Source organism: Oncorhynchus nerka, linkage group LG11, assembly GCF_034236695.1.
Source record: "Oncorhynchus nerka isolate Pitt River linkage group LG11, Oner_Uvic_2.0, whole genome shotgun sequence".
Lineage (NCBI taxonomy): Eukaryota > Metazoa > Chordata > Actinopteri > Salmoniformes > Salmonidae > Oncorhynchus > Oncorhynchus nerka.
Window position 1 is genome coordinate 53,869,029 of NC_088406.1, and position 18,243 is coordinate 53,887,271.

Here is an 18,243-nt window from a genome sequence, read left to right on the forward strand (position 1 = left end):
AAAAACAGAGGGTGGATCAACAATATTGTAGTTACTCCACAATAATGACCTAAATGACAGTGAAAAGAAGAATGGATATATACGGAATAAAAAATATTGCAAAACATGCATCCAGTTTGCAACAAGGCACTAAAGTTGGAATAAACTTTTTGGTCTAAATGCAAAGCCTTATGACAACACATCAGTGAGTAACTGCCTCCTTATTTTCAAGCATGGTGGTGGCTGCATCATGGTATGGGTATGCTCGACATCGGGCAAAGACTGGCCAGTTTTTCAGGATAAAAAGAAACGGGATGAAGCTAAACACAGGCAACATCCTAGAGGAAAACCTGCTTCAGTCTGTTTTCCACCAGACATTGGGAGACAAATTCACCTTTCAACAGGACAATAACGTACAACTCGAGGCCAAATCTACACTGGGGTTGGTTACCAAGAAGACAGTGAGTGTAATATATATTAAATAAATATTGCACAGTCCAGGTGTGCAGAGCTCTTAGAGACAAACCAAAGAAGACTCACAGCTGTAATCACTGCCAGAGGTGATTACATCTAATCAAGGAATATTTGTGTTTTCATTTTTTATTACTTTTTAAGAAATGTTGTGTAGATCATAGATTTTGTTTTAAATCACAATTAAATCTATTTTAAACTCACTTTGTAACACAATAAAATGTGTAGAAATCTAAGGGGGTGAATACTTATTATACCCACTGTACCATCCCACCTCTGACACCATAGCATCATTTTTAGCGGGTAATTCAAACTTGTTCAGACTGCCACAGTCTCAAGAAGCCTACCTCCATTGGAAGTGTTTATAATGCACTTTCCAAGACTAGGTTTGTCACCATGTGATAGTGTTCAGGGGCCATATCAGAGCATCTCAGAGTAGGAGTGCTGATCTAGAATCATCTCACCCACTGTCCATGTAATCCAGGTAATCTTATTTATCGTGAATTAAAAGTCCAAACTGATCGTAGATCAGCACTCCTACTCCGAGATGCCTAGTTAATGATGTGATGGTATCTGTGATTAAACTGTTCACCTCCTTTCCTCCTGTTCCTCTGTTCCTCAGGCGGCCATGTGTTACATCCACATCTCAGCCCTGATCGCTGAGTCCCTCAAGAGGAGAGGTGAGCACAGCCCGGTGGCAGTACTGCTAACAAGCTTCTGGTGTGTGTGTGTGTGTGTGTGTGTGTGTGTGTTCTCTCCAGCATGTGTGTGTGGAGAACCTATAACCTCTTTGCTTGTGAATCTTCTGGCCACTTCTGTCCATCGATTGGCTGGACAGCATGTGTGACATCATCATTCAGCGCTTTGTGCATATGGCTACTGTAGCCTCTCTGTGCAAACATTTGTTTCTAACTAGTTCTTCTGCTTGTGTAGGGGTGGAAATGGTATGAGTGGGTTGATGTGTATGCTTGTGCGTGTGTTTGTGTATACATGTGCTTGTGGGTTTGTTATACACTGTGTATGTGTGCATGCTTTTGTGTGTTGTCATATTACTTAGTGTGTGAGAGAAGAGAGGTTAGTCAGAGCTGAGCTGTGTGTGCTCTCTCACAACTCGAGTGTCTGGAAACAAGGACATCATCCAATCAGCACACAGAGGCCTCTATGTGCTACAGTACTGGCCATCCACTCTTTACTCTCTCATACACAAACATAGGATGCATCCCAAATAGCACCATATTCCCTGGACAAAAGTAGTGCACTTACATAGGAAATAGGGTGCCATTTGGGACTTAGCCAGTGTCTCATGTATAGTATGCGCTACTATGACACGGGAACTTGGTGTCTCCATCTGCGTGGGTATGTGCTTGCTAGCCTATGCATGCTTCACCGTTGAGCGCACGAGCCGTCATCGCTCTCTCTCTTTCTGCCGCCACACGCCGGGTGTGGGAAGCATGCCCTGTGAAGCACTGGCTTGTCGTGAAGTGAAAAAAGGCAAAACAGCAAGTGGGAAGTTACATTGTGTACCTTTAAACTCCTATACTCCTCCTTATAACGCAGGCTACTGGAAACTTGACAAGGCCAGGATGTCAAGTGTGGTTCCTGAGGAGCCCAATGTCATTAACTGTAGCCCCTTACTAACCCCCCGAGATGGAGAAAGTGAGTGTGCCGCCACGGAACAGGGATGTGTAAAGGTTGGGGGCGATTCAAGCTATGCTTACTTCAGAATCAGAACTTTATTCGTACATTTACAGTTGAAATTGGAAGTTTACGTACACCTTAGCCAAATACATTTAAACAGTTTCACAATTCCTGACATTTAATCCTAGTAAAAATGCCCTGTCTTAGGTCAGTTAGGATCACCACTTTATTTTAAGAATGTGAAAGGTCAGAATAATAGTAGGGAGAATGATTTATTTCAGATGTAATTTATTTCATCACATTCCCAGTGGGTCAGAAGTTTACATTCACTCAATTAGTATTTGGTAGCATTGCATTTAAATTGGGCCAAATGTTTCGGGTAGCCTTCCACAAGCTTTTGGCCCATTCCTCCTGACAGAGCTGGTGTAACTGAGTCAGGTTTGTAGGCCTCCTTGCACACACAAACTTTTTCAGTTCTGCCCACAAATGTTCAATAGGATTGAGGTCAGGGCTTTGTGTTGGCCACTCCAATACCTTGACTTTGTTGTCCTTAAGCCATTTTGCCACAACTTTGGAAGTATGCTTGGGGTCATTGTCCATTTGGAAGACCCATTTGTGAACCAAGCTTTAACTTCCTGACTGATGTCTTTAATATATCCACATAATTTTCCTGCCTCATGGTGCCATCTATTTTGTGAAGTGCACCAGGTCTTCCTCCAGCAAAGCACCCCCACAACATGATGCTGCCACCCCCGTTCTTCACGGTTGGGATGGTGTTCTTCGGCTTGCAGGCCTCCCCCTTTTTCCTCCAAACATAATGATGGTCATTATGGCCAAACAGTTAAATTTTTGTTTCGTCAGACCAGAAGACATTTATATATTTATATATATATATATATATATATATATATATACACTTTTGTACCTGTTGATATAATTTCATTATTAATTCACTTAGTCTATTTTATGAGCATTTGTAAGATTCTTATTTGCATAAAATAGACGGAGACCAGTCTTATCAAAAATAGATAATAGTATTTAATAGTCATGTAACCACGAACAACAGTTTATATACAAAATATGACGTCACCGGTTCTAGAATGAATCTCCTCCTCCCGACCAAGACAGAGCAAGTTTAAAAGTTCATTCCGACCCACTAGCGCACACACAGGACACACAATAAAACTGAATTAACTCTTGACCCCTCACCATTATCGATCACCACTTAGCTGACAGTTCTAGTTAACAGAAAACGCAATGAGTGCATTCCCAGGTTATCTAAAACACCCCAGAGCTAAGTTTTGTCAGTTCAACCATAGGTTAAAGACCTTTTCTGTTTACTTTTAAAAAAAACACTTCCAATATTCTCCAACCTGGCTGGAATGGTATTTATTTTATTTAATTACCCCCTGTTTCAGGCTCCGTAATCCCTCACTTATGAATTCATATTGTTAATCAGATATAATAAAACAGAGTATACGTTTACTTAGTTACAGTTCTATTTAAAATGGGGATATTGTTTAGTCATTTATTCATAACATTCCTAACAGTACCTGTTTCCTTCAGCATCTTCATAAGGTCCTTTGCTGTTGTTCTGGGATTGATTTGCACTTTTCACACCAAAGTACGTTCATCTCTAGGAGACCGCACGTCTCCTTCCTGAGTGGTATGACGGCTGCGTGGTCCCATGGTGTTTATACTTGCATACTATTGTTTGTACAGATGAACATGGTACCTTCAGGCGTTTGGAAATTTCCAGACTTGTGGATGTCTACGATTTTTTTTCTGAGGTCTTGGCTGATTTCTTTTGATTTTCCCATGATGTCAAGCAAAGAGGCACTGAGTTTGAATGTTGGCCCTGAAATACATCCACAGGTACGCCTCCAATTGACTCAAATGATGTCAATTAGCCTATCAGAAGCTTCTAAAGCCATGACATAATTTTCTGGACTTTTCCAAGCTGTTTAAAGGCAGTCAACTTAGTGTATGTAAACTTCTGACCCACTGGAATTGTGATACAGTAAATTATAAGTGAAATAATCTGTCTGTAAATAATTGTTGGGAAAATTACTTGTCATGCACAAAGTAGATGTCCTAACCGACTTGCCAAAACTATAGTTTGTTAACAAGAAATTTGTGGAGTGGTTGAAAAACAAGTTTCAATGACTCCAACCTAAGTGTATGTAAAGTGTACATCTACCAGGAATTTAACCTTGTGAAATGGTGCTGACAGCAAAGTATATAGAACGTACACATAATCTATATACAGTATACAATATAGACAGTGAAAACAGTTTTCTTAAAAATACTAGGACCAAACTTTGACTGCAACTAGCAAAATGGAGTCTGAATTATTACAGATGCACAGTGTTTTGAAGTCCACTGCAATGGCTTAGCCGTACCACTTAGAACAAAGCAATGTATTGGACATGCATTCTAAGTGGTATGCTGAACATACCTCATGACTCAAAAGACTAGCAGGATGTCCAGGCAGGTATAATGTCCACTGATTTGCCTTTGCTATTGAAAGATGTCTTGATGTCTGTGGTCTACCTTGCCCTTTTGAGATGCCTTTATTGATGTTCACCAACGTTTCACTTGATATGTGTAAAGAAAGCACGTTCACAATGAATGGAGTTACTGTTCTTTGTTTGGGTTTGTTGATATGGAACACAAGGAAAGTTCAGTACCAGTGTGTGTGTGTGTGTGTGTGTGTGTGTGGTGTATGGGTTCATACCATTGGATGATAAAATGCACAGAAGCATAAAGAAGGGAGTGACAACATGTTGTTCCTATGAGCTCTCTGCTCCTATGTCCCTCCTTCCCTGATGTCATATCCTGTTTGAAACCTCAGCGTCCTTCTCCATGGGCTGGGCGGCCTTCCTGTGCATCTCACCGAACGTGAAGGAAGAGGGGGCCATGAAAGAGGACACCGGGACTCAGGATACCCCCTACACTGAGGTACCCTCACCACCACTGGCTGCAGTACAAAGAATTGTATAAATTTGGAAGATCATTCAATGACAATGCAGTGCAGAGCCTGGGCCCGTATTCATAAAGTGTCTCAGAGTAGGAGTGTCGATCTAGGATCAGGTCGCCCCCCTTATTCATTTGGACTTCAAATGCTACACAGATCCTAACCTTCCTGTGTATGTAGGACACTCTAGTGGAGCAGCTGGAGCTGTGTGTGGACTACCTGTGGAAGTCTGAGAGGCACGAGCTCATCGCCGATATCAACAAACCCGTCATTGCTGTCTTTGAGAAGAGGCGAGATTTCAAGGTGACCGGGGGTATAGGACAAGGTTGTTTCTTGACCAGGCCAGAAACACTCTGACAGGAAGGAGATCAGAAGTAATATCAGATGTGATTGACATTGTGTGTGTGTGATCCACAGAGGCTATCGGAGCTGTACTACGACATTCACCGCTCCTACCTGAAGGTGACAGAGGTCGTGAACTCTGAGAAGCGTCTGTTTGGCCGATACTACCGCGTGGCGTTCTACGGACTGGTAAGTGCCATCAGAACCATTGAAGACACTGAAAATGACACACACACCTTATTGATAGGTGTACTGTGTACCTAGCCTGAGTGACAGTCTGTTTGGCATCGATCTGGATCGCACACACAGACTGGCACTCAGGCTAGCGTGTACCATCCCTGCTCTGGGATTCAGTCCTTCAGGTCTCAGGGGAGGAGGAATGATGTCACAGCGCGATGCTAAACTAGCTTCAACTAGCTTCGACTAGCTTTGACTAGCTTGATAGCTAGTCAGTACATGCTATAGCTATAGCCCTCTGGTACGAACCCAGTCTCACCTAGTATTTTGTCCCGTAAAGGACGTCAAACTCCTACATTCACTAAGCTGGTTGGGCACAGCTTAGAAGAGCCTGAATCCTTTAGACATTTAACCTTTGGTGAATGGAGAGAGGGGTGGATCAGTCTCTTTAATAGTCAGTCTCTTTAATTCTAGTCAGTCTCTTTAATTCCTCCATCTGCTCTTTTTCTTTTCTTCCTTTTGGTTTTTCTGTATCAAGATTGCGGTAAGTATTTATCTCTCTTTTATGTTTCCGATCTTTTTTGTTCCGCTTACCTTCTCTCTTCTCCCTTCACCGGTAGTAGCTTCTCTAACCTTCTAAGATATATGCTGTATACATATTGTTACATGATATGTATACCTACCGGGGTTTGGGGTCGATTATATATCAATTCAGTCAATTCAGGAATAAAGCAGAATTTACATTTCCCTCATTGAAAAGAAATTAGGAAATTGGAATTTCTGTTTACTTCCTGAGTTGAAGGAATTTAAATAGAATTGACCCCGATACCTACATCCTATAATCTCCAGTAATCTTTTTCCCCTCAACGATCCCAATCTCTAATCTCTAGCTCCTTTGAACAGATCTTAGAACAGTTGGTGTCAAGATGAAATAGCAGTATACATGCAGGCAAGCCAGACCAGGGCCTGTATTCACAAAACATCTCAGAGTGGGACTGCTGATTTTAGGATCTGTTTAGCATTTTAAGTCATAATGAATAAGAGGGGCGACCTGATCCTAGATCAGCACTCCTACTCTGAGGCACTTTATGAATGCGGGTGTGTGTGGAATGTGGAATGTAGGGCTCTTTCTCAACTGATCACTCCTCGATTCCTCTCATCCCCTCTTAGCCGCATTGATCGAAAATTCAAGCCTAATGAGCCATACATTAAAGACATTTTATGAGCCCAAGCCCAAAAAAGCCTAAATGATTGTGCCATTATCCAATACATATATGATACTGTAGGCTACTGCACATTACGCACGACAGAAAAAACATAACAAATTCAGCAAGCTATTCTAGTCTAGCTTTTCCTGCATGGGACTCCAAGAGCTAAGGAGAGAGGCCAGAGGAGCCCAGGTGTGTGTTAGAAGCTTATTATGCATAATCCATCATTCATTACCTGAAAGAGGTAGGCTAGGACATACGTAGCCATTCAAAAGTTTGGGGTCACTTAGAAATGTCCTTGTTTTTGAAAGAAAATCACTTTTTTTGTCCCTTCACAGAACAGCACAAACTGGCTCCAATGCTGTAAATTACTATTGTAGCTGGAAACGGACGATTTTTGATGGAATATCTACATTTATCAGCAACCATCACTCCTGTGTTCCAATGGCATGTTGTGTTAGCTAATCCAAGTTTATAATTTTAAAAGGCTAATTGATCATTAGAAAACCCTTTTGCAATTATGTTAGCACAGCTGAAAACTGTTATCCTGATTTAAAGAAGCAATAAGGCTGGCCTTCTTTAGACTAGTTGAGCATCTGGTGCATCAGCATTTGTGGGTTTGATTACACTCTCAAAATGGCCAGAAACAAAGTACTTTCTTCTGAAACCTGTCAGTCTATTCTTGTTCTGAGAAATGAAGGCTACATGCGAGAAATTTCCAAGAAACTGAAGATCTTGTACAACGCTGTGTACTACTCCCTTCACAGAACAGCGCAAACTGGCTCTAACCAGAATAGAAAGAGGAGGACAAGTACATTAGAGTGTCTAGTTTGAGAAACAGACAGCTCACAAGTCCTCAACTGGCAGTATCATGAAATATATTACCTGCAAAACACCAGTCTCAACGTCCACAGTGAAGAGGCGACTCCGGAATGCTGGCCTTCTAGGCAGAGTTCCTCTGTCCAGTGTCTGTGTTCTTTTGCCAATCTTAATATTTTATTTTTATTGGCCAGTCTGACATATGGCTTTTTCTTTGCAACTCTGCAAAGGTGAAGCTGGTTGAGAGAATGCCAAGAGTGTGCACAGCTGTCATCAAGGCAATGGGTGGCAACATGGAAGAATCTCAAATATAAAATATATTTGTATTTGTTTAACAATTATTTGGTTACTACATGATTCCATGTGTTATTTCATAGTTTTGATGTCTTCACTATTATTCTACAATGTAGAAAATAGTACAAATAAAGAAAAACCCTGGAATGAGTAGGTATGTCCAAACTTTTGACTGGTACTGTCTAAATCAATCTTGAACAGACTGCTCGCACATGATCTGATTTAAAGCACACATTATTATTCGAATGATAGGCTGTTTCAAAACTCTGCAGCTGCAATTTAAAAAATGAAATCTTTACAATAAAAAAATGAAGGCCTAAGCCAAATAGAGATGTGTAAATGAGAAGCACATTCGGTCCTTATATTACTGTAGCTTAGGCTATCCTGCAGAAAATGCAGGCCTATCTGTCACAATAACAAAATGTACCATGATGAGATGATAGGTCTACATGCATTATACAGTTATTTATCCTAGGAGAAGGTAGTGGTTTTGGGCAGTAAACCTCAGTAACCGAGTTCCCACCATTCAACCCTACCTTGGACCTTTTCCTCCAATACGGTTAAGAAAGAGATGAGGGCCTCCCGAGTGGCACTGTATCTCAGTGCTTGAGGCGTCACTACAGACTCTGGTTCAATCCCAGGCTGTGTTACAGCCGACCGTGACCGGGAGACCCATGAGGCGGTGTACAATTCCAGCGTTGTCTAAGTAAGTGGAAGGTTTGGCCCATTTCCTTGTCCCATCGCACTCTAGCGACTCCTTGTGTGGGGCCAGGCACCTGCAAGCTGACTGCGGTCGCCATCTGGATGGTGTTTTCCTCTGACACATTGGTGATCTGTGTTTCAAGAAGCAATGTGGCTTGGCAGGGTCGTGTTTCGGGGGATGCATGGCTCTTGACCTTCGCCTCTCTCAGCTATCTAACTATCAGATGGATATCACGAAATTGGGGAGAAAAATGGGTTAACCTCTTAAGTCGACCCTCTACTTTTTTGAACATTCTGTTAAAAATCGCGCAACATTTCAGCGCCCTGCTACTCATGCCAGGAATATAGTATATGCATTTGCTTAGTCTGTGTGGATAGAAAACACTCAGACGTTTATAAAACTGGTTAAATCACTGCTGTGGCTTTACCAGAACGGCATTTACATCGAAAAGCACAGGAAAAACTGATCACTGAAAATGGGAAAATATATCCATGCGCTACTTGAACCCATTGATAAAGGTGAACCACAATTAATTGACTGAGGTTGCAGTACCTACAGCTTCCACACGGTGTCTAGAGTCTTGTCATTTCCCTTCGAGTTTTTTCTTGGTCAAACACATGCAGGGCACCGTATCTCCTCAGGTCTAGGACCGGATATTTTCGTTGAGTTTCTAGCCGGACATTTTTCCAGACGGACAGCTAATGATCTTTACATCGCCTCCTGATGAATTTTATCGCTTATTAACGTTTACTAATACCTAAAGTTGCATTACAAACGTATTTCGAAGTGTTTTGTGAAAGTTTATCGTCGACTTTTTGAATTTTAAAAAAATGACGTTACGTTTTGAAACGATGTTTTTTTCGTTTATCACACAGTCTACATATAACGATATCTAGGCTTTATATGGACCGATTTAATCTAAATAAAGACCCAAATAGTGTTTATGGGACATCTAGGAGTGCCAACAAAGAAGATGGTGAAAGGTAATGAATGTTTTCTATTTTATTGTGCGGTTTGTGTAACGCCGAAATGCTAATTATTTTGTTTACGTCCCCTGTGGGTCTTTTGGGGTGTTACATGCTATCAGATAATAGCTTCTCATGCTTTCGCCGAAAAGCATTTTAAAAATCTGACTTGTTGCCTGGATTCACAACGAGTGTAGCTTTAATTCGATACCCTGCATGTGTATTTTAATGAACTTTTGAGTTTTAACTAATACTATTAGCATTTAGCGTAGCGCATTTGCATTTCCAGAGCTCTAGTTGGGACGCAAGCGTCCCGAGTAGAAGCAAGAGGTTAAAGTACAAAAAATCAATTAAAAGGAGGGATGGACGATATAGGATGCCAGGAATTGAAGAAAGACTCATTGAGACAGAGCCCAGGAAGTTTTCCATAGGAAAGAACACACTGTCTGAAAATAACCCTCATTGCCCTTTGACCCCACGGTGCTTTGAGAATGACCTCTACATGGCCTCTGTTTTATCCAGAACATAACATTGCAATTTTGTCAGTAACTTTTGTGATTACAATTGTGTTCTAACAAGCTGACCTAACACTAAGAAACACATGACCTGACTGATAGGGAAGCGCAGTAAACCACTAAGGGGTGATGTGAGCCTAGAAATTCCATCTAAGGGTTATTAATATTCAGCTAAGGGATGAAGAAAGAAAACAAAGGGCCACCGTTTCTAAACAATACACGCACATATACATACTCTTCAAAGTATTGACGCAGGCATTGCATTCAGACAGACACTCACACACACACACACATTTACATTACATTTGACACCAAACGCTCTTATTCAGAGTGACTTACAGTCAGAAGCACAGACAAACACACACACACACACACACACAGGTGGTTGGGTAAAATGGTGTTTCTGTAACAGGGGTTCTTTGAGGAGGAGGAGAGTAAAGAGTTCATCTATAAGGAGCCTAAGCTGACAGGACTGTCCGAGATCTCCCAGAGGCTCCTCAAACTCTACTCGGACAAGTTTGGGGCCGACAACGTCAAGATGATCCAGGACTCCAACAAGGTCAGTCTACTACCTCCCCCCAGCTTTCAAACACTGTCACATCTATATGTTTATATACAGTATTATTCAAAGTGTTTCGGCCTCTTTAGTCCTTGTCTCTGTTTCTTTCATAGAAAGATTGTTGTCAAAATGTTGTAAATTAATTAATGCACTGCTACATTTTGACAGCAATCATTCTCCACAGAAAAGCAGCCAGTGAAGTAGTGATTCATTTCGACCATGGGCTCCAACAGGTCGATTGTGAAACTACCAGTAGCTCGCAGCCCACCTACTGTATGAGTAGCTCACCAAACAATTCTGAAAGCATATGCAAGTTTCACGTGTTCCATCGCAAACTGTCATAAACAAATCTCACAAGTATCAGACACCGCCAGCTCCCAACTACTAGGTAATCAACACAACATGACACCCCCGGTTAGCCGCTATTGGCTTAAAAAGCCAAACCTAACACAATATCTGTGTCACGCCTTGGTCTTAGTATTTCGTGTTTTCTTTAATTATTTGTTCAGGCCAGGGTGTGACATGGGGTTATTGTATTGTCTTATTGGGGTTTTTGTAGGCATTAGGATTGTGGTTGATTAGGGGTGTGTCTAGTATAGGCTTGGCTGCCTGAGGCGGTTCTCAATCAGGTGATTCTTGTTGTCTCTGATGGGGAACCGTATTTAGGTAGCCTGGGTTTCACTTTGTATTTCGTGGGTGTTTGTTCCTGTCTCTGTGTAGTTTCACCAGATAGGCTCAGTCACTTGGTTTTTTCTTTTCACTTGTTTTGGAAGAGAAGAGAACGAGCGCCATTCTCCTTGCGGAGATGGTGCTAAATACATCAACACGGTCGGTCCCTGGGATTGGGCTGGCCAACACGATTAGGTTTGCTTGGAAGGAAAAGGAGTTGGAGCCTTTAGGATGGGAATCTTTTGGAAGGATAATATTGATGGGGATTCTAAAGCTGACGGTGAAGGACGTGTTTTGTTTCCAAGGCAACTCGTTGGAGGGAGCATACGACGTGGCACTATATACAGAGGAAAAACACGATGATATCCTGAGAAGGGCAAGAGCAGTGGGAGGTGAGAGGCCGATGTGCCACTACGAAATAACAAGCCTGGCGAAGAATAACTTTAGGGTTGTAACTGTCAACATTTACAACCCTTATGTTAAGGACAAAGAGGTGAGGGCTTTTCTGGGGAGATACATGGATAACGTCTCCTCAGCAAGGCACCTCAAAGACTCCCTTGGGTTTTGGAATGGGAGGAGAGGTTTCCAGGTCCTCCTCAGAGAGGACCCAAAGGGACATGGTGGCTACCTCCATCCTCCTGCTATGTTCTCCCTAGGGGCTGACAGGGGGACGTTGTTTTATGCACGTCAGCCCCCATTTTGCAGACGCTGTATGGCCTACGGTCACATATTCGCCTCATGCAGTACAAGAAAATGCAGATTTTGTGCATCTGAGGATCACGAGGCGAGGGATTGTGACAAGCCTAAGACGTGCCATGGGTGTGGCTCGTCAGCACACCTGTGGCGGGGGTGCCCGGCCCGTCAGAGGTCATATGCGTCTGCGGCTGGGGGAGCAGGGGCGGGGGATGGGGAAGAAGAGGAGGGGAAGGAAGCACGCCTCATGATCAGAGTACAGGTCCAGAGGGGAAGGCCACAAGGAAGGAGGAGGAGCAAGAAGCGACGGACGGAAGAGAGAAGGAAACGGAAGGCACGGGAGTAGGAGAAACAGGAAAAGCGGCGGAAGAAGGCAACCGAGTGGAGGAGCATGAGAGAGAAGAAAGCGAGGAGGAGTGGTGGAGAAAGAGATGGGAAAGAGCAAGTGGACTGGGGGGAATGTGCCCTGGTGGAAGAGATGAGGGGTATGGTGGAGGAGCTGGCGGGGGGGTGTATCTCTCCACTGCCGTCATCACCAAAGAAGAGAATGAAGAGGAGGGAGCGATTGGCCGACAGTGAGAGGGAGGGGATGGCTAAGAGAGTGATAGGGGTGGGAGAAACCTCTGGGTTGCTGCTGGTGTCCCCAGGCTCTCAATTTCTGTTGGGTGGGGACACACCTAACAAGACTCAGGGCTGGGTACAGGAGGAGGTGGGGAGTTTTTTGTTTGGGGACTCAGCCTCCCCGAATTTTTTCCAATCCAGCTGCAGCACTGGGGAGGGGGAGGATTGTGGGGGTAGACCCAGGGTGCAGGACACCCCGGAGCCAAACACTAATCCTGCATCCTGGGTTGGTGAGATGGAGGAAGAGGGGGGAATGTCGGGAGTACGGATGGTGTTCTCACCGGTAGATATGGAGCAGGGGAGCATCGGGTGAGTCTCCTGTTTTTGTTTTTTTCTGTCTGGGTTTAGAATTTGTGTGTATTACATGTTTTTATTTGATTCTTTCATGGGGTCTAATTTTACTTTTGTTAGTTTAAATGTAAGGGGTTTAAGGGATTGTGTTAAGAGGAGGGCGGTTTTTAGTTATTTGGAGGGTGTGGGGTTTGATTTTTGTTTTTTACAGGAGGTTCACCTGAGGGATGGAGGGGATGTTAATAGGTTTAAGAGGGAGTGGGACAAGGGGGAGTCGGTTTGGGGTGTTGGGAGGGTGCACTCATCGGGGGTAGGGATTTTGTGTGGGCACAGGGAGGTAAAAGTGGAGGATTCTTTTGTGGTAATGCAGGGGAGGGTTATAGGGGTGGATGTCACGATAAGGGATTGTAAATTTAGATTAGTGGTGGTGTATGGACCACAGGTGGTGGCAGACAGGAGGGAGATGGTGGACTGTCTGACGCCCCTGTGTGTCACAAATAGGAAATTAGTGATAGGGGGATTTTAATACAGATTTAGGAATAGGGGGGGATAGCAGTGCAGGCGCCATTGCAAGGCTAATGGCTTGCCATGGTCTGGTAGATGGTGGTCTGCACACTACTCCGAAAATGGACGGTCCTACATGGCGTAACTCCAGGGAGGTTGAGTGGAGGCTCGACTATATTTTTGTTCCCAGGTCTTTGGGTAAGTTGTCTGGGCGGCTGTTGCCTGTTTTCTTTTCGGATCACGACGGGGTGCTCCTGCAGGTGGGGTCGCCAGTCTGCCTCTTTGGTAGGGGGTACTGGAAGCTAGATCGGGATGTGCTGGAGGAGCAGGCTTTTGTTGACGGGTTTTATGGTTTCTTTTGGAGGGTTGAGGGTCTCCGGTCCATGTGCGAGGGGGTGTTAGAGTGGTGGGAATTAGTTAAGGTGAGGATTAGAGCTTTTATAATAGGGTATTGCAAGAGGGAAAAAAGGGAGGAGAGGAGGGACATGGATCGTATCCAAAGGTTCATTGAACTCGAATACGAGGCAGGCAACCTCGGCGGGTCGTTTGATTGGGAGAGATCCGCAACCCTAAAGGCGCAGCTCAGGGAGTTGCAGGAGAGGAAGGCTCGAGCTTTCCTGGAGCGTGCGCATAGTGGCTTTCTAGAACATAATGAGACTTGTTCTGCTATGTTCTTTAAGTTGGTTAGGGCCAGACAGAGTAGGAAGGTAATGCATGGTGTTAGGGAAGAAAATGGTAGTATAGTTAGAGAACTAGAGGATATGGTCAGGGTGACAACTGATCATTTCCAAGGTTTATTTAAGGAAAGGGAAATAGATGTAGAGCAGGGAAATGTGTTTTTAGAAAACTTGTCCAGGCGGTTGCCGGAGGACATTAGAGAAGTGATGGAGGCCCAGATCTCACTAGAAGAGGTTGAGAGCGCTCTTAGGAGGATGGGAAAAGGGAAGGTGCCTGGGATGGATGGGCTGCCGGCTGAGTTTTATCTCAAGTTTTGGGGTATACTTGGACCAGTGGTCCTCGAAGTCTTGAAGGCCATCCTTGAGACGGGGGTCCCGGGGGGATCAATGGCTGTTGGTGTGCTGTCACTTTTATATAAGAAGGGGGAAGTAACAGACCTTGGCAACTGGTGGCCGTTGACCATGCTGTGTGTAGATTACAAGCTACTTGCAAAGGTTTTAGCAGACCGGTTGCGCACAGCCCTTCCCTACGTCGTTCATGAGGATCAGACGTGCAGGGTAGAGGGTCGCTCTATTAGATGGAACCTACAAGTTAATCAGGGACTCCATCGCTTGGGTTGAAGATAGAGGACTGCCTTTAATGGTAGCAGCGCTAGATCAGGCGAAAGCCTTCGATCGCGTGAATAGATCCTTTTTATTCAGAGTGTTGGGTCGATTAGGATTTGGGGAGAAGTTGTCACTTGGATGACGTTTTTGACCTCTCGTTTGGGGTCAGGCAGGGGTGCCCACTCTCGGCTCTCCTCTTCGTTCTGTACATGGAGCCTCTGGGGGCTGCCATTAGGGCAGACACAGGGGTGGAAGGTTTGCTGATCCCTGGAAGTGGTGGGCTGCGTGTTAAGATGACGCAGTACGCCAACGACACTTCCTTGCTGTTGTGCAAGGACTCGTGCCTGACAAGGTCCCTTGCCATCTTTGGGGATTTCACCCGAGCGTCGGGAGCAGTTCTGAACCATGCAAAGTCTTCCGTCAAGTTTTTCGGAAGATGGCGCGGTAGAACGGATGTGCCTGGGGGGTTATCTCTCTGTGAGGGGGCCCTGAGGATTCTCGGGGTCTGTTTTGAGACCTCCGGCTCAGCGACGCTAAACTGGAACATGCGTATCGCAGTGGTACAGAGGAAGCTAGTAATGTGGAAAGCTAGGTATTTGTCTTTTATGGGCAAAGTCCTGGTCCTAAAGGTGGATGTGTTGCCGTCTCTTTTGTATTTGGCATACATCTACCCATTGCCGGTTTGTCTGAGGAGGCCTCTAGTGAGGCTTGTGTTTCAGTTTATGTGGAGTGGCAGGTGCGAGTGGGTCGCCAGGGCACGCATGATCTGTCCCATCGGGGAGGGAGGTAGGGGGGTACCACATTTCCCCCTCAAGCTGGACACAATTTTTGTTTCTTTCTTGTTAACGGAGCTTGCTCAGCCAGTGATACACCCGTCCGGTTACCTCCTGCGGGTGTTTTTCTCGTATCAGGCGAGAAGCATAATGGTGTGGTCTAACACGGGTCCTCGGGCGGAACAGCTGCCGTGGCACTTTGGTCATGCGGCCAAGTGGCTGCGTGCGCACCCTGAGGTTGAAGTTGCCCGAGTAGGTTTAGATCACAGGCACCTGTACGAGGAGGTCAGAAAGGCGGGGAGTCCGGCGCCTGTAGTGGGCATCTCGGAAGTGGTCTGGGAGGGAGTGCAGGCGCGGGGTCTGGACAACAGGCTCAAGGACCTGAATTGGTTGAGCCTTCATAAGTGTTTGCCGGTACGTTCCATCTTGTACCGGTATAGTTTGGTGCAATCCCCCACCTGTCCAAGATCCTCTTGTGGCAGGGAGGAGACTGTGCGCCATGTCTTTTGGGACTGTGCCTTTGCCGGAGTAGTATGGGCTAGGGCACGGGTGTTGTTAGGTTTGGTAAGGGGGGATTTTGTATTGACGTGGGCCAGGTTAGAGAGAGGTGTAGGGAGAGCGAGAGGGACGGATAGGGACAGGTTTCTGCTCTGGCTTCTCATGAGTCTCTTTAAACGGGGGCTGTGGGAAGCCAGGCAGAACATGGTGAAGACAGGGAAAGATTGGGGGGTGGAAGGGATAGTGAGGAGGGTGGAAGGAGATTTGAGGGGGAGGATGAAGAGGGAGGAGAGGAAGTGGGGGCAGCATGCTGCTCGGGAGAGGTGGAAGGGGGGTTTAGGGCTGGGTGTCATTTAGATTTGTAAGGGGATAGATTAGGGACGGGGAGATAGGGAGAGGTATTTTGTAGTGTGACGGGGAGGGAAGATGCTCCCCTGAGGTTTTGTTTGGGGTTTATGTTTAGTTAAATTAGTTTAATTAAAATACCATTATTTGTGTATGTATGAAAATTATGAGTTGTAAAGAATGAATGGTATTGAAGATAATAAATTATTTTTTATAAAAATTAAAAATAAATAGGCTGTAATTAGGTTTCACGTTCCGTTTGTTGTTTTCGTATTTATAAGTTATTTCATGTATCGTTCCGTTTTTCTTCATTAAAGACATGAGTAACCACCACGCTGCATTTCGGTCCTCTCTTTCGACAAACGAAGAACGCTGTTACAATCTGCCAATTCATTTCTAGCAATATTGCCCCTGTCTGTCTGTGTGGTGCGCACGTTTGTCTTTCACTCCTGGTGTAGCCAGTTGATGTGATAACCGTCTCAATTAAACGTTAAATGCAAAGTAGGTTTGCCTGGCAGAAGTATATCACGAGTAAGTATATCATTTGTATCGAACTTTGCTATGAAATGAGCAGCATCGCTTGACCGGCACATTATACTGCACGTTCCTCACTCGCTAGATGCGCAATTAAAGGGCCAGAATCGCAATGAATGGGGTGTTACACTCAAAAATCGAAATGTGTTAGTTTTCTTCCAGACCTATAGGTCAGCAGCCACAGCTAGTAAAGTTACTGCAACCCTAAACAAAGAGTTGCAGTCAGTTTTTGAAACGGTGGCCAGTTATAAACGGGTCCTGAAGATCTCTAAAACTAATAGCAGTGTATTTGATACTAAGTTCTAGACATCGGCTGAACCTGGTAATGAATGGTATGGATGTTGAGCAAGTTGAGGAGACTAAATGACTTGGTGTTACCTTAGATTGTAAACTGTCATGGCCAACACAATGTATGTAAAGATGGGGAGAGATCTTTGCTTTTTTTTGACACCACACAAAGCAAGTCCTGCAGGCTGTAGTTTTCTCTCATCTTGATTATTGTCCAGTCATATGATTCAGAGATTTCGGATTGTTTAAAGGTCACATGTACAGGGTTCGCAGGTGTGATTGCAGAGTACAGTGAAAATCTTAGGCTCCGAGCTCCAACAAGAAGGAGTAAGTGAAATAAAATAATGAAAATTGTAATAAAAAAAATGTATTGAAATTACACTACATATATCAGAACTGTAGCAGTGATGAATAAATAAATGTCCATTGGGTTGGAGGCAGAGTAAAGACTGTTTAGGGGGTGTGGGGGAATGACCATAGGGAGAGCAGCATGACCATTGACCAGGGGGTGTGGGGAGCCAAGTGAAAAAGAAAAGTGCTGCAAAGTGCTGCAAAGAAGGTCCTAGTTAAGCTGCAGCTGGCCCAGAACAGAGCGTCACTTTTTGCTCTTCATTGTAATCAGAGGGCTAATATCAATACTATGCATGCCAGTTTCTCTTGGCTAAGAGTTGAGGAGAGACTGACTGCATGTGTTGGAAATTCCAAATGGTTTGCAATAGTCAACTTACACACAGCACTGTCACACACTTACCCACTAGACATGCCAACAGCAGTCTTTTCACAGTCTCCAGGTCCAGAACAAATTCAAGGAAACGTACAATATTATACAGAGCCATGATTGCATGGAACTCATATAGCGCAAGTGAACAGCAAACGTGTTTTCAAAAAACGAATAAAGCAACACCTCACGGCACAACGCCTCTCCCTCATGTGACCTACTTTTTGTGTGTACAGATGTAGGGTCTTAATATGAGCCAGTTTGCTACAGCAGGAAAATAATCCTACAGCAACAGGAAATGTAAATGATTGTGTGTTATAATTCATGAAAAAAAATGTGTAGGGGTTGATAAATGTTTCATTAGGGCATGTCAAGTCTG

At 44.3% G+C, this 18,243-nt stretch overlaps 1 protein-coding gene across 5 annotated transcripts in view; it reads left to right on the top strand.

Annotated features, from left to right (window-relative positions):
* LOC115137144 (dedicator of cytokinesis protein 10-like) overlaps nucleotides 1-18,243 on the top strand; it is a 179,486-nt gene that overhangs the window by 150,468 nt on the left and 10,775 nt on the right. For all 5 annotated transcript variants that reach the window (XM_065024655.1, XM_065024656.1, XM_029673248.2 and 2 more), the window contains exons 46-51: nucleotides 1,073-1,130; nucleotides 2,008-2,106; nucleotides 4,943-5,049; nucleotides 5,246-5,368; nucleotides 5,483-5,596; nucleotides 10,501-10,647. In XM_065024655.1, coding sequence (XP_064880727.1) covers nucleotides 1,073-1,130; nucleotides 2,008-2,106; nucleotides 4,943-5,049; nucleotides 5,246-5,368; nucleotides 5,483-5,596; nucleotides 10,501-10,647 — 648 coding nt within the window. The remainder of the gene's footprint in view (nucleotides 1-1,072; nucleotides 1,131-2,007; nucleotides 2,107-4,942; nucleotides 5,050-5,245; nucleotides 5,369-5,482; nucleotides 5,597-10,500; nucleotides 10,648-18,243) is intronic.